We start from the raw sequence: 13,035 nt of genomic DNA, 5'->3' as shown, positions 1-13,035 counted from the left end.
TAGTGCGATTTGCAGCTGGGGGGATGTGTCACTTGCCTAGCACATGCTATGCATCTCTATTCACATACATTGCAGTCATGTAATAATAATAATAAAAACAAAACTTTATACTTTTACAGTGAAAGCATGGAAATACATCTATATTTTTTTTCAGACCAGATTCACACTTCTGCGTTGTAGTGTACTGCAATGCATGACAACACAGTACTGCATAGTATTATGGGCCATGTGCGATTTAATACATAATGCATGTTAATGCACTGCAAAGAAATAAAAGGGCGCTTATTGTTGGGGCATGGAAGGTCTTGGAAGAAAATGATCAGACCCTGGTCTCACTAAGTTTGAGAACCACTGCTCTAGAGAAGAAAAAGATATAGCATTAGCAACTTTGGGCTCTCTTTTGACATCAGTACTATCAAGGGTACTGATAGTCCATTTGTTCAGTTTCTGAGGGCCAGTGACTCTTCCATATGAGATTAGACCTATTCTACAAATTAATTAAATTCTGCAACAAACCACAGACCAGGCAAACTCCACTTACGTATTTTTCACTTCCAGAACTGTTATTTTACTGTTGTTTATGTCTGTTTTGTAATAACATTTCTGTAAGTATTTTCTGTGCCGCTTTTGTTGTGGTTTTCTGCAGGAGAAAACCCCAGATCTCTGCAAGGATACACAGAAAACAATTGTTTCCTATATGCCCTGTTCTTACACTACATTGAAATTTGGATGTAGGACTATGTTTGATTATGCCCTCTGCTCACTATGTACACCAATACAAACTGAGTCTGCCCCTTCACCCTTGATCATTAAGGACGTGTTTGTAGCAAGCTGTGGTGAAATTCTTCTATTATAAACCTGAAATTCAGTGGTTTTTGCATGAATAGCAACCTTGCTCATACTTTAATCCTCTTGGATATTAACAAATATTGTGTGCAATATGGAATAATTTAGTATGTGTGGTGGAGTGACCTGAACTGGCGTTTCAGCCTTCTGCAGGGAGATAAAAACTGTTAGCCACATATTGTTTGGAGCTGTTTGCTTCAAATATATAGTGTATATTATGGCGCACATCTGCGGAGCCTCTGATGTTTTGAAGAAAAAAAAAGCGGGAAACCTCTTTGGATTACAAAATAACAGCCAAGCAGAGATATTGTGCCGAATACTTATATCTCTGATTTACTTTGTGCCTCATGGATAATAACAGTGTATAACATTTGTTTCTGTGAGTGATCAGTAAATACCAATAAGAACTGCCAAGCAGTGGATATACTACACTGAAGGAGAGTGGATACATTTTTCAGAGACAGGTTGTATTATATTACATCTAGGTTCAGCAGACCTCTACCAATTGGCATCGTCAATGTTACTGGTTTGATCAAATTAATAACAAGTGACTTCAGAATGAACAATTTACTAAAGTGACTTACTGAGTGGGCCCAGCTATAAATTTGAATCTTTTATAGGTTGGCTTCTTAATGGTACTGTTGTAATAGTTTAAGATTCTTTTGGATTCTAGGTACTTAATATTTTTCTTACATGTTTCACACAAGCCTGTTCCAAAGACCGCCTTTTATTCAACCCTTGGTAATATATATTTATGGGCCTGGATTAAGGAATGTGTTAAAGCAAGAATAATTATTTGTGGTATGACACAAATAGATACCAAATATTAAAACTGAAAATAAGGAGTCCAAAAACATGTCTCCACTCAGTGTGGGTTGGTAGGAGTCCTTTGCAAATGTCCAATTAACCTTTAAACAAAGTCCAGAGCAAGCAGGATTTTTTTTTTTGCTAGAGATCACAAGTTAAAAGCACATAAAATGAACGTCCTTACAGTCTACAGTTTTGATTTTTCTATAAGAGTTTACATTACCATTCCAATCTGCGATTTGAAGTTCCCGATCAGTGATGTAATCTTGAGATCACTTATACTGTGGCCTCTGCTGAAGTAGTCCTCCTACAGAAACATCTGTTCTTTTTTTCCGATTTAGGAAACTGTTTAGATTCCTTAGTGCAAGGGTTGATCAATCAGTCTCACTATAGACTGGAAAACTTTCACATATTTTCTGCATGCAAGGACATGTTCCATTAATTACTGGGCTGTTCAAGGAACCTCTCATAATCAGTGGTTTTAGATTGAGAGTTGTACCAGGAACTACCGATATTGATAACCACCCAAAGTCTTTTGTCCGCCTACACAACCACCAAATTTTAAACAATTGTGAGAAGTTACCTAATTCATCTAAATGCACCACTGAACTACATATATGTTTTACCTACCAAAGGACTTGTGAATCTGTCTTGTGATCCAGGCATGCCTGGATCTCCATCCTTCACTACAGAACAAAACCTGGACATTAAGGGAGCGGCAGCAAGGTGATGAGGTCATCCTTGTGCATGAGCCTGACCCATCCTTAGTGCTAGCCCACCCTCTCCTGGGGATTAAACATGGCTGATATTAAGAAAGATTTAGGTACTTGCATGATTTGCAGAAAAACACAGTTGAGGATTTTTTTTTTTTTTACAAATGAATGCATAACCGTGTTAAAGCCCAACTGTGGATTTTTGTTTACTTTAAACAACCTCATACTGAAATATCTACCTTTAATGCAGAAATATCTCCCACAGTACTCTATTTTGCTCACAAGATGTCCCCAGTCTTCTAAGCTGAATGACACCCAGTGTTAACCCACTGAACATATTGCAAGCACACCATGGCAGCAACCATAGCAGCCTGCATTCACTGTGTAATGGTGCAGAAAATACTGCTAAGGGGACCTCTACTTTGGCTTTATTATTTTATATCTGGTCAGTTTAGAGACATGGGAACCCTTACAAAAGGTTTGCTTCTACAGTTTATAGCATCATTCTGGCATTCAAAGGTACTGGAGTTATATGAGGTTATCAGTTTAGAGGTAAACAGCACTTCAAAGGGTTCTCCCTTAAGATGGAGAGTGAATCCTTGTCACTGCCATCTTTATTATGTAAGGCCAGGGGGAAAGCGGAGAGTGACAATGTGCTTCTGACCTCACCCATGAGTGGTGTTGCCACTGTTCCCCCTACATATAGCATACAAATAAAATGCTAGCAGTAAATGGTGTTTTTTGTTAGCATCTTCTTTAAACCTGTAGGTGTTAATTAAAGAACAAGTGCATTTTAAAACAAAATGCATGTATCCTTTTTCTTTCACCCGTCTTGAACAATCCCACCTTCCTCTCTGCCAATCCATACTTACTAAGATCAGACAGGCATGGTTCCTCTATTGCCGCAATGCTCCCTCTGCTGGCCATACCTGCACATTACTGCCCCCTACACTTCTATGGGGCCTCCTTACATAGCAACAAAATGCACACTTTTTTACAAAAATAATACATTTACCTCGACACACAAAACCTCAAATCTGAATAGAAACACATACACTAAACACAAACATTTTAATTAAATTGTAAACCTTTTAATAAAACAATAAAACAGTAAACTTAGTTGTTAGCCTTTGGGAATAAAATGTTTTCTTTCAATGTATAAAGTAAAACACTAATACCTGCCTAAACAAACAAATTAGCCTAGACTACACAAGGCTAACGCCAGCCAGATGTACAATCTGAGCAACAGCCACATGCTTAATAGTTGAGAAGTCTTTTAAAACTGCCATTTAATTAATCTAGATGGTGAATATTCCTTTTTTTGAATCAGAAAAACATGATTTTTGTCTTACCCGTGAGACCAGTTTCATGGAGGACATCAAAGAACACAGGGAGTTAATGCTTAGACCACTGGGTTTTGCAGCAAACTTCAGGGGATTGGACACTGAAAAATCAATAGAAAATGCAGGACCGCCCTGAATAACCCTTTCCACTCCCAGCCTGCCTCAGTTATGTAGCAAGCAGTACAGAGTGGATCACATAAGACATAGGGGAAGGTCCTGTGATGTGCTCCAAGAAATAGATTTTACAGGCAAGACAGAAATTCAGTTTTATTGATTGTTCATCACAGATTACAGGGAGTTAATACTTAAGACCTGGTTTTAGCAGGTTCAGACATTTCCAAGGACCCCCAATGTGTGACCTTCGGAACCATCAACACAGGCAGTTCTAACTGCAAACAAGTGCGGACCACAACAAGGACAGAAATCGTGTACTTTAACTTAAGGGTGGATGTCCTACCCTCTTCATGACAAGACTCCTGTAATGGTTCCTTCTTCCTCTGGCGGAGAACACACAGGTAGCGAAGAGTAAGTGACTGAGCACATTACAGGCCAGCCCCACATTGTTCTTCTGGCAAAGTCCACCAAGGCTCTGACGAAGAGAAAACCGATCTGGATAGCTGCCGGAGCAGCTGCAGTGGCTTAATGCTGCATCAGTGAAAACTTGCTTCAATGTTGCACAAAAAAAAAAATCAGTGAAAAAGGAGGACCCCTTCTCAGAGGACACTAGCAAAAAACTGAAGAAAGCTGGGCGTGGAAGGCGTTTTACAGGGCTGTCCCACAGCTATGATTGATTTGCCAGTGTGCAATCACCTGAAGGTAGCTGCATATTTCAGTGGTCTAAGAATCAACTCCCTGTGCTATAGAATCATGAAATAGTTCATTTAGTCACTAACACTTAAAATTGGTGGATCAGTGTTATTTTAGTCTGGTACATTTGTATTTCTCTAAAAAAGTGCAGTACCCATTTTGTTCAGACTTTTTCTGCAAATTTTGATTTGTTACCACACTTTGCTCCTTGCACTGCTCACTGAACAAATCAAGAACTGTTTCAAGGGTATTCACATTGAAATTAAGTCTTGTATTTAGATAACAGGAGCAGTTCCAAAAATTTGCACATTTTATGAACACATTTAATGTATGGATTCAGATGAGCTTTTTGAAGGCTGTATGAAAGGCAACACTGAGCCTGGGAAAATTTGATAAATAACAGCGACCAGGCAGCCAATCAAACTTTATATATTGCAAAACCAACGGAGGCAACTGCAAGAATACATTTCTGACTTTTACCATCTCGCAGCAAGTCAAAAACGTCAATGATTTCTGAATGATCTTAGAATTGTCTCAAATTGAAGTTATTGATAAAAGCCCAGTCAGCACAGATTTAAAAGCAGTTTTAAGTCTTTTTCACACAGGCAATTTGGTCGGGTCTGCCTGTCCGTTTTTCAGGTGGACCCGATCGAATGCCCAAAGTTAGTCTATGGGCAACCGGGTCTAAGCGGACGGAAGTCTATTTACACCCGGTTACCCCTGACTGCGGCCAGGTGCAGGAAAAACAAACAGAACGGAGTTCCATTTTGCCGGATCTAATCATTGCCAGATCTTGGGTAATCTTTTGTAAATGGACACATGTCCATTTCCATCCTTCTCCCCCATAGACCAACATGGGGGGTCTGGCGGTTTTATTTCTTTCCTCCATCACAAGATGGAAAAAATTGGACAGACACTGATGTCACAGCGTTGACATCTGATCCGTACTAGCCAGTGATCAGGAGGGGATCTGTGCACAAAGCCCATGTGAAAGAGACTTAAAGATCCTGGATGCTTATAGGCATGTGCAAGAAGTCAATGAAAGACTGCTTTGAGACTTTTCCTGCTATTGATGGTAAACTTGGACAACCAATTACAAAAACACTATGATGCGAAATCTCCATATACACATTGGAAATTGTCTTTTTTTGACATGTCTTTCAAGAGCCAACTTACCTGTAAGTACGATTGCTGATCAGCAGTGTGGAGTTAATATTTGAATGCTTTTCCTGGACAATCAGCTCACAATTTTTATGCATGTGTTTGGTGTAAGACAAGTCAGGTCTTGAGAAGAAAATGCCGCAACTTAACCTAATGTTTTTGATTTCAAACACCTTTCTTTTGTACTTATTATTAGAAAGCCATACTCGTAAAGCAAATGTTAATAAAATGTTGTTTAAATAAAATAAAAAAAACAGAACTGCTGTTAACAGAACGAAACTATTATACCGATCCTAAAATAAGACTTTACCTGTGTCAATAAATTACAGTACCTTTGGTTTAAAAGGAAACTTTGAACATATATTCTGTACATCTGCCAACATTTAAGTGATACCATTGTATTGCACATGGAGGATGATTGCTCATTAGCTGGAGAACTACAGTGTAAACAAAGTTGATTTGATCACAGGAAAAAAAGGTACATGCTTCATAGAACAGACACTGAATAAAACAAATGCCAACGAGGTTCCATTTTCTTTAAGTGCAAGCACATGCACGGGGCTGGACACACCTTCTCTGGCATGACAAAACCTGACTGATCCAGAATACGTCTTTGGAACTTAAAAGGTATTGAAGGACATAATTCAACTTTAAAGTGACATCTCGCTGAGGTTTGTTTCTGTTAAAAAAATACATTCAAGTTCAATAAATATGGATAAGGCCCTATACAGGAGAGCTGGCATTGCATTTAAATCAGTTGGGTGCGCCCTTTTAGCATGACGTTGTGTCCATGGCCGATAAAGTCAAGATGCTTCTGTCATTTGAATAGTAGGGATCCATTTCACTCCAAGATCTGAAGCAACAAAAAGAAACAAATGGGCAAACTAGAAACCTCTCACATCAACAGAAATGCTATTCAGTCTCCTAGTCTTCTCCGGTGGCAAAGACACCACGGATACTGCAAATACGTCAATATTGAATAAACCTTTAAAAGCTGTAGACAAATTACAAATTGTAAGTGCATTATTCAAAGGAAAAAACCAGTATATAAAATAGTAAATATTTATATATTTTGTGAAGATATCAGATTAAAGAGTCCGTTCATACCAGCAACTTCTGTATAAACATTCGTATACATAATTGGGCTGCTATAAGGAGAATAACAGGACCAGCCATACAGAGATTCATAGGATGGCCAAGTTTCTTGAAAAGTCCAAAATAGTGCTTCATCTAAAGCAAGAATGTTGCTAGTGAATTACATTAAAAATTAAAAAGTGTTTGTACAGCCAAACTTTTTTTTCCCCTTAAGTTTTGGATTCAGTAGGGAAGGATTACAACCTCTATCAGGTACTTACTTGCGGTCTGTGTCCCTGCTGGGGACACAGAGACCATTGTCCCAGACAAAAACTGATGGAAAATCTCAAATACAAGAGATGTCACCAGAAGTAGTAAATCTTCCAATTGGGATACCAGTTCGAATAACAACTGTAAGGGGGAGAATTGCCTCACTTTTTAGAGATTTCCTCTCGCCTCCCACTGAGCCTCTAGAACAGGAATTGAAATCTTCTCAATGTGACACCCACAGCACAAAATAAACAGAAAGGGTTTCATCCGTTCCCTCCTCTATTAAAAAACAAAGGCAAAACCTCAGAAATTGCTGTACTCCAACCAGAAAACAGAATTTGGTTGATTTACTAAAGGAATTAAGAATCAGCAAATTCCTGTTTACTTATTAACATAATTGGTGAACAAAGTTTTTTGACCACTATACTGCCAATTCTAGTTAACATTTGTGATACTTTCTATGTTACTAAGATTTATATGGTACTCTGGTAATTGTCTGACTACCACGATTTCTGGTGTGTATTGTCATCTGTAAAATACATTCAAACAAAGGCCTGCTTTAAAACGTGAACAGTTATACCTGCAGAACTCCTGCAGCCTATTCACAGAGCGCTGTTACAAAATCTTCACCCGCTATGCTGGAGATGCAGGCTGAAGGTCTGATTTGGACTTTTACTGCATGATTTTTGCTTTTATTTGCTAATTTATAAAGTGTTTACCCAGCGTATAGCTGGGTGAGTGCTGTTCCTAAGGAATTACTGCAACTAGATACAGCCAAGAAGCAAAGGAATTTCCCATGCCCCCCACTCCATCCGATATCCGTAATATCCTGAGAATGGCGTTTGGCCAGCTATATAGTTGTCTATACATATAACTTAAAGCCCATTTCCACCTTTCTAAGCGATTAGTATTCATTGTGGTAATATAGAGGTGCAGTGATGATGCACAGTTGTGTGAAAAAGTGTTGGCCCCCTTCCTGATTTTTCATTGTTTTGCACGTTTGCCACACTTTGTTTCAGATCATCAAACAAATTTAAATATTAGCCAAAGATAACACAAGTAAACACAACATGCAGTTTTTAAAGGAAGGTTTTTATTATTAATGGGAAGCAAAATCTAAACCCACATGGCCCTGTGTGAAAAAGTGTTTGCCCCCCCTGTGACAACATAACTTAAGGCCTTGTTCACACCAAAAGCAGAGCAGATCTGCATGAGTTTCTGCACACACAGTGCAGTGGGTTGTGCTGCGTTTTTGATGCGTTCTGGGCCGTTTTTGGGAAAAAAATGAATACATTTGTATTGTTTAAAATGGGCTTTCAGTGCGTTCCAGGGCGTTTGCATGCGTTTTTGATGCGTTTGCATGCGTTCCAGAGCAGGTAAAATAGGACCTGCTGCAGTTTTTTTTACCTGCTGTGGAACGGTATGCTGCGATGTGAACTGGAGCTAAAAAGTCCATTGGAATAGATTGGACGCAGTTTTGCTCCGGTCTGTAACTGCTCTGCTCCTGGAATGCGCTTGGTGTGAACCAGGCCTAAGCCCTGGTTCACACCTAGGCGTATTGCATATGCGCGGTTGTGTCGCGGGTTTTTTACCGCGATCCGCGGTAAAAAAATTGCGCGACATACGCGCGTTTCCGAGGGCTACTTGGCTGTATCCCAATGGAAACGCGCAACAAAAACGGCCCAAAGTAGTACATGTACCTTTTCAGGCGTGGGCCGTTTTGTAGCGCGTTAGGGACGGGCTGAAATACGCCCAGGTGTGAACCAGACCCATTGAATACAATGGGATTTAGATGTTTGAGCGTTTTGTAGAGCGTTCGTCGAGCGTAGAACGCGCTACAAAACATTCAGGTGTGAACGAGGGCTAACTCTGGTTTATCACACCCGAGTTCAATTTCTCTAGCCACACCAAGGCCTGATTACTGCCACACCTGTTCACAATCAAGAAATCACTTAAATAAGACTTGACTGACAAAGTGAAGTAAACCAAAAGATCCTCAAAAGCTACACATCATGCCGAGATCCAAAGAAAATCCAGGAACAAATGAGAAAGTAATTTCTAAAGCTTTGGGACTCCAGTGAGAGCCATTATCCACAAATTGCGAAAACATGGAACAGTGGTGACTGTTGAGCAAAATGAACATAAAAGCTCATCTCCGTTATGCCAGAAAACATCTTGATGATCCCCAAGACTTTTGGGAAAATACTCTGTGGACTGACGAGACAAAAGTTGAACGTTTTGGAAGGTGTGTGTCCCATTACATCTGGCGTAAGAGTAACACCGCATTTCAGAAAAAGAACATCATACCAACAGTAAAATATGGTGGTGGTAGTGTGATGGTCTGGGGCTGTTTTGCTGCTTCAGGACCTGGAAGACTTGCTGTGATAAATGGAACCATGAATTCTGCTGTCTACCCAAAAATCCTGAAGGATAATGTGCGGCCAGCTGTTCGTGACCTCGAGCTGAAGAGAACTTGAGTTCTGCAGCAGGACAATGATCCAAAACACACCAGCAAGTCCACCTCTGAATAGCTGAAAAACAAAATGAAAACTTTGGAGTGGCCTAGTCAAAGCCCTGACCTGAATCCTATTGAGATGCTGTGGCATGACCTGCTCGAAAACCTTCCAATGTGGCTGAATTACAACAATTCTGCAAAGATGAGTGGACCAAAATTCCTGCACAGCACTGTAACAGACTCATTGCAAGTTATCGTAAACGCTTGATTGCAGTTCTTGCTTCTAAGGGTGGTCCAACCAGTTATTAGGTTTAGGGGGCAAATACTTTTTCACACAGGGCCATGTGGGTTTGGATTTTGTTTTCCCTTAATAATAAAAACCTTCCTTTAAAAACTGCATGTTGTGTTTACTTGTGTTATCTTTGACTAATCTTTAAAATTGTTTGATAATCTGAAACATTAAAGTGTGACAAACGTGCAAAACAATGAAAAATCAGGAAGGGGGGTCAACACTTTTTCACACAACTGTATATACGAGTACATTTTCATGAGTTACATTGCTGGCGTACTTAATTTTTTATGGACTTTTTAGGAGGTTTGAGTCCTATAAATTCAAAATTCTCTACACAGGAAACTCAATCTGAAACTGTGGTCTGATTGTAAAGTAGCTGACCCCCTGCCTAAGTTATTGTAACAAAATCATGCATAAATGCATAAAAAATGTTTTCTTAAAGGAAAAGCCTGAGTTGTACATAGCGTTGAGATAATTTGGATCCTTAAATCTCCTGTGATCTCTATCAACCCCAGTCGAGTGTTTTTTAACCCTTTTGGTATGGATCAGCTGAATACACTACTAAGCCAATGTAAGTGGAGATCAGAGACCTTAACAGGTAAATGAGCAGAAGGATGCTTCTTCTGGACTGGTAGGTATTAATCAGAATTTATGTACACCCAAACAGAGTAGATTTAAATGCATTTGTAAGCATACAGAAATTTAAAAGGACTATTCAACCACATATACAGAATGCAAAAAAGGGATTTTTTTTTTTTAAACACGTCAAAATCTTTTTCTTCATTGGGGACACAATCTTTTATGGCAGGTAGCTGTGCCCCATTGAATGCAGTAAATTCCCAAGTTCCTACACCTGTAAAATACAGGGACTGATGCTTAAAGTGTATTTACACTATTGCAGCCAAATTGGGATAACACCTGCTTTGTTTTCGTTACATGTTCCCACTCAGATAACATACCTAAAAAAAAAACCTTTTCAGATACTCTTTTCTTAAAAATCCTGCTTAGTTCTCACTGTTTGAGGGGGCTGGTGGAGTTTTGTTTGCCATCATTAATTCTGTCTGTACTGGCAGATTTCATCATTACTTGTAAGCTAGATAAGCAGCAAAGTCTAGCCTAACAAAAGGTTAAAGGGGAAAATCTACTATGTGAGAAAAAAAAATAAATGCACACTTCTTCATACAAAAGTGCATTTATTTTTTGCATTGGAACCAGTAAAGCATTACAACCACGCTCAGTAGATAACAGGTGCAATGCTCTGGCTCCTACAGACTGTTCCTCCTGTACCTGTTGCTGAATGTCCGTACCAAGGTGACTATGTATAATTAATATTATATTTTTGAAAAGTGAGACTAACCAGTGAATATACAATTCCTTGAGATGTTTAGAGGCCAAGTTCACCTTTTTGACCATAATTCATGTTACACCCATATTTAGGGTAGGACATGAAACATGGTTTAAAAGGTGAATTTCAAGAAAAAAAGGGGAACACAAAGGAGCTTTACGCTGAGTGAAAATATTTAGTAATGACCAAACTCCAGGGTTTCAATAGATTATTCGAAAAGAGTATAGTCCCCTGTAAACAGAAATCCCTAAAAAGTGGAGATGGTCTAGTGAATAGATCACAATAAGTAATATATTATAACAAAGTTTAATGATTGTCAACACTATACATATAAAGACACCTATAACACGACATTTAAAAACAATTAAAACACGCTTCCCTGGAGTCACCTGAATATAATGATACGGGTACTGAACCTTTTGAATCTCCTACGGGGCAGGAAGTCTCTGATGTGAGTATGGTAGTGATATATCAAAAGTAGAAAAACGGAGCTGTACTCGCATTGTATGTAACCGATAAACAGGTAATCCTGATTAGATCCCACAACGATACATGCATGTAGTTGTTTTAGAAAGAATGTATCCTTATACAGCAGTTTCACTCCACAGGATCTATTTCATTGGTAAATCTGAAGTTCCGTAGGTGTTTACCTCCCCGTTCAATTAAACTCACACCACTGTGCGAATTTGGGGTTCCAACCCCAGAGAAGGGGCCACCAAGAGGATTTACAACATGTGCGCTTGCACTGTAGAGTGGAGTATGGTGGGGTTCCCACAGTAGTGTGTCCGGTAACACGGCACGGGAAGGGAGCTGCGTGTAATCACACTGGCACTAGCTCGCCCTTGTCTCCTGGTTTAGTGCCTCGGCTGCAATAGACATTGACTCACTCCCGTCTCTCAGGCTCAGCTGTAATAGACAGGAACCGCTGCCGTTGTGTTCGGCAATATCCGCACCGGGTTTAGTGAGTCTATTTCCCTCGGAGGCTGTGGAGATTCTTTGTTTTTGTTCTCACCCGAACGTGTAAGGGTCAACAAAGGATGTCCTGGGAAGCTGAAACACACGCTATCCTGACGCGTAATTTTATTCTTGTTAACGGATATTTTGGGTCCACCCTTTACTCGTTGGTATGCCTTTTTAAGTATTTTATTTGGGTAACCCCTGGCCCGTAGCCTAATCCTTAAGTTTTGAGCCTCCCTTTCAAAATCAGTGTCCATAGTGCAGTTCCTTCTGACCCTTAAATACTGGCCAAATGGAATACTGTTCTTCAAATTTTGTGGGTGGGCACTGCTTGCTTCGAGGATGGCGTTACCCGCCGTGTCTTTCCTATATAGGCTGGTATAGAGGGCCCCTCTTGCGTTCTTGCATATTACGATGTCTAGAAATGGTAGCCTGTCGCTATCGAATGTTAGCGTGAATCTCAAATTGAAATCATTGAAATTCAAGATATCGACAAATTCTTTTAGTAGATCAACTCCTCCTGTCCATAGTATCAGGATATCATCTATGTACCTATGCCACGATAACACATGGCACAGGTACATAGACAAGTCCTCCCTATCTAACAAATCCTGTTCCCAGCCCCCTAAATATAGGTTGGCGTAGGAGGGTGCGCACTTGGTCCCCATGGCAGTTCCTTGCTTTTGTAGATAGTGCTGGTTGCCAAAAAGGAAGACATTGTGCGTCAGCACAAACTCTTAAAGTTGTAGCAAGAAAGCATTGTGCATGCCCTCAGACGTCCCCAAAGTGGCCAAGAATCTTTCAGTCATTTTTAGCCCTTTGGCATGTGGTATGGAGGAATATAGGGCCTCAACATCTAGACCCACCAGAATGGTACCCTCTGGCATTTCTAGATCCTGGATCAGTGAAATCAAATGCGGGGTATCACTGATGTATGAGGTCAACGATTCCACATGTGGTTTAAC

General features: G+C 39.8%; 1 protein-coding gene across 2 annotated transcripts in view; it reads right to left on the bottom strand.

Annotated features, from left to right (window-relative positions):
- Positions 1-5,905: 5,905 nt before the first annotated feature.
- Positions 5,906-13,035, bottom strand: part of ATP11B (ATPase phospholipid transporting 11B (putative)) — a 124,814-nt gene continuing 117,684 nt past the window's right edge. Inside the window, exon 30 of one of the 2 annotated variants that reach the window (XM_018567062.1) lies at positions 5,906-6,530. In XM_018567062.1, coding sequence (XP_018422564.1) covers positions 6,449-6,530 — 82 coding nt within the window. In that variant the 3' untranslated portion in view covers positions 5,906-6,448. The remainder of the gene's footprint in view (positions 6,531-13,035) is intronic. The other variant, XM_018567063.1, reaches the window with a different exon arrangement.

Source organism: Nanorana parkeri, unplaced genomic scaffold, assembly GCF_000935625.1.
Source record: "Nanorana parkeri isolate BGI_ZX_2015 unplaced genomic scaffold, ASM93562v1 scaffold1003, whole genome shotgun sequence".
NCBI lineage: Eukaryota > Metazoa > Chordata > Amphibia > Anura > Dicroglossidae > Nanorana > Nanorana parkeri.
This window is presented reverse-complemented; position numbering and strand designations above follow the sequence as displayed.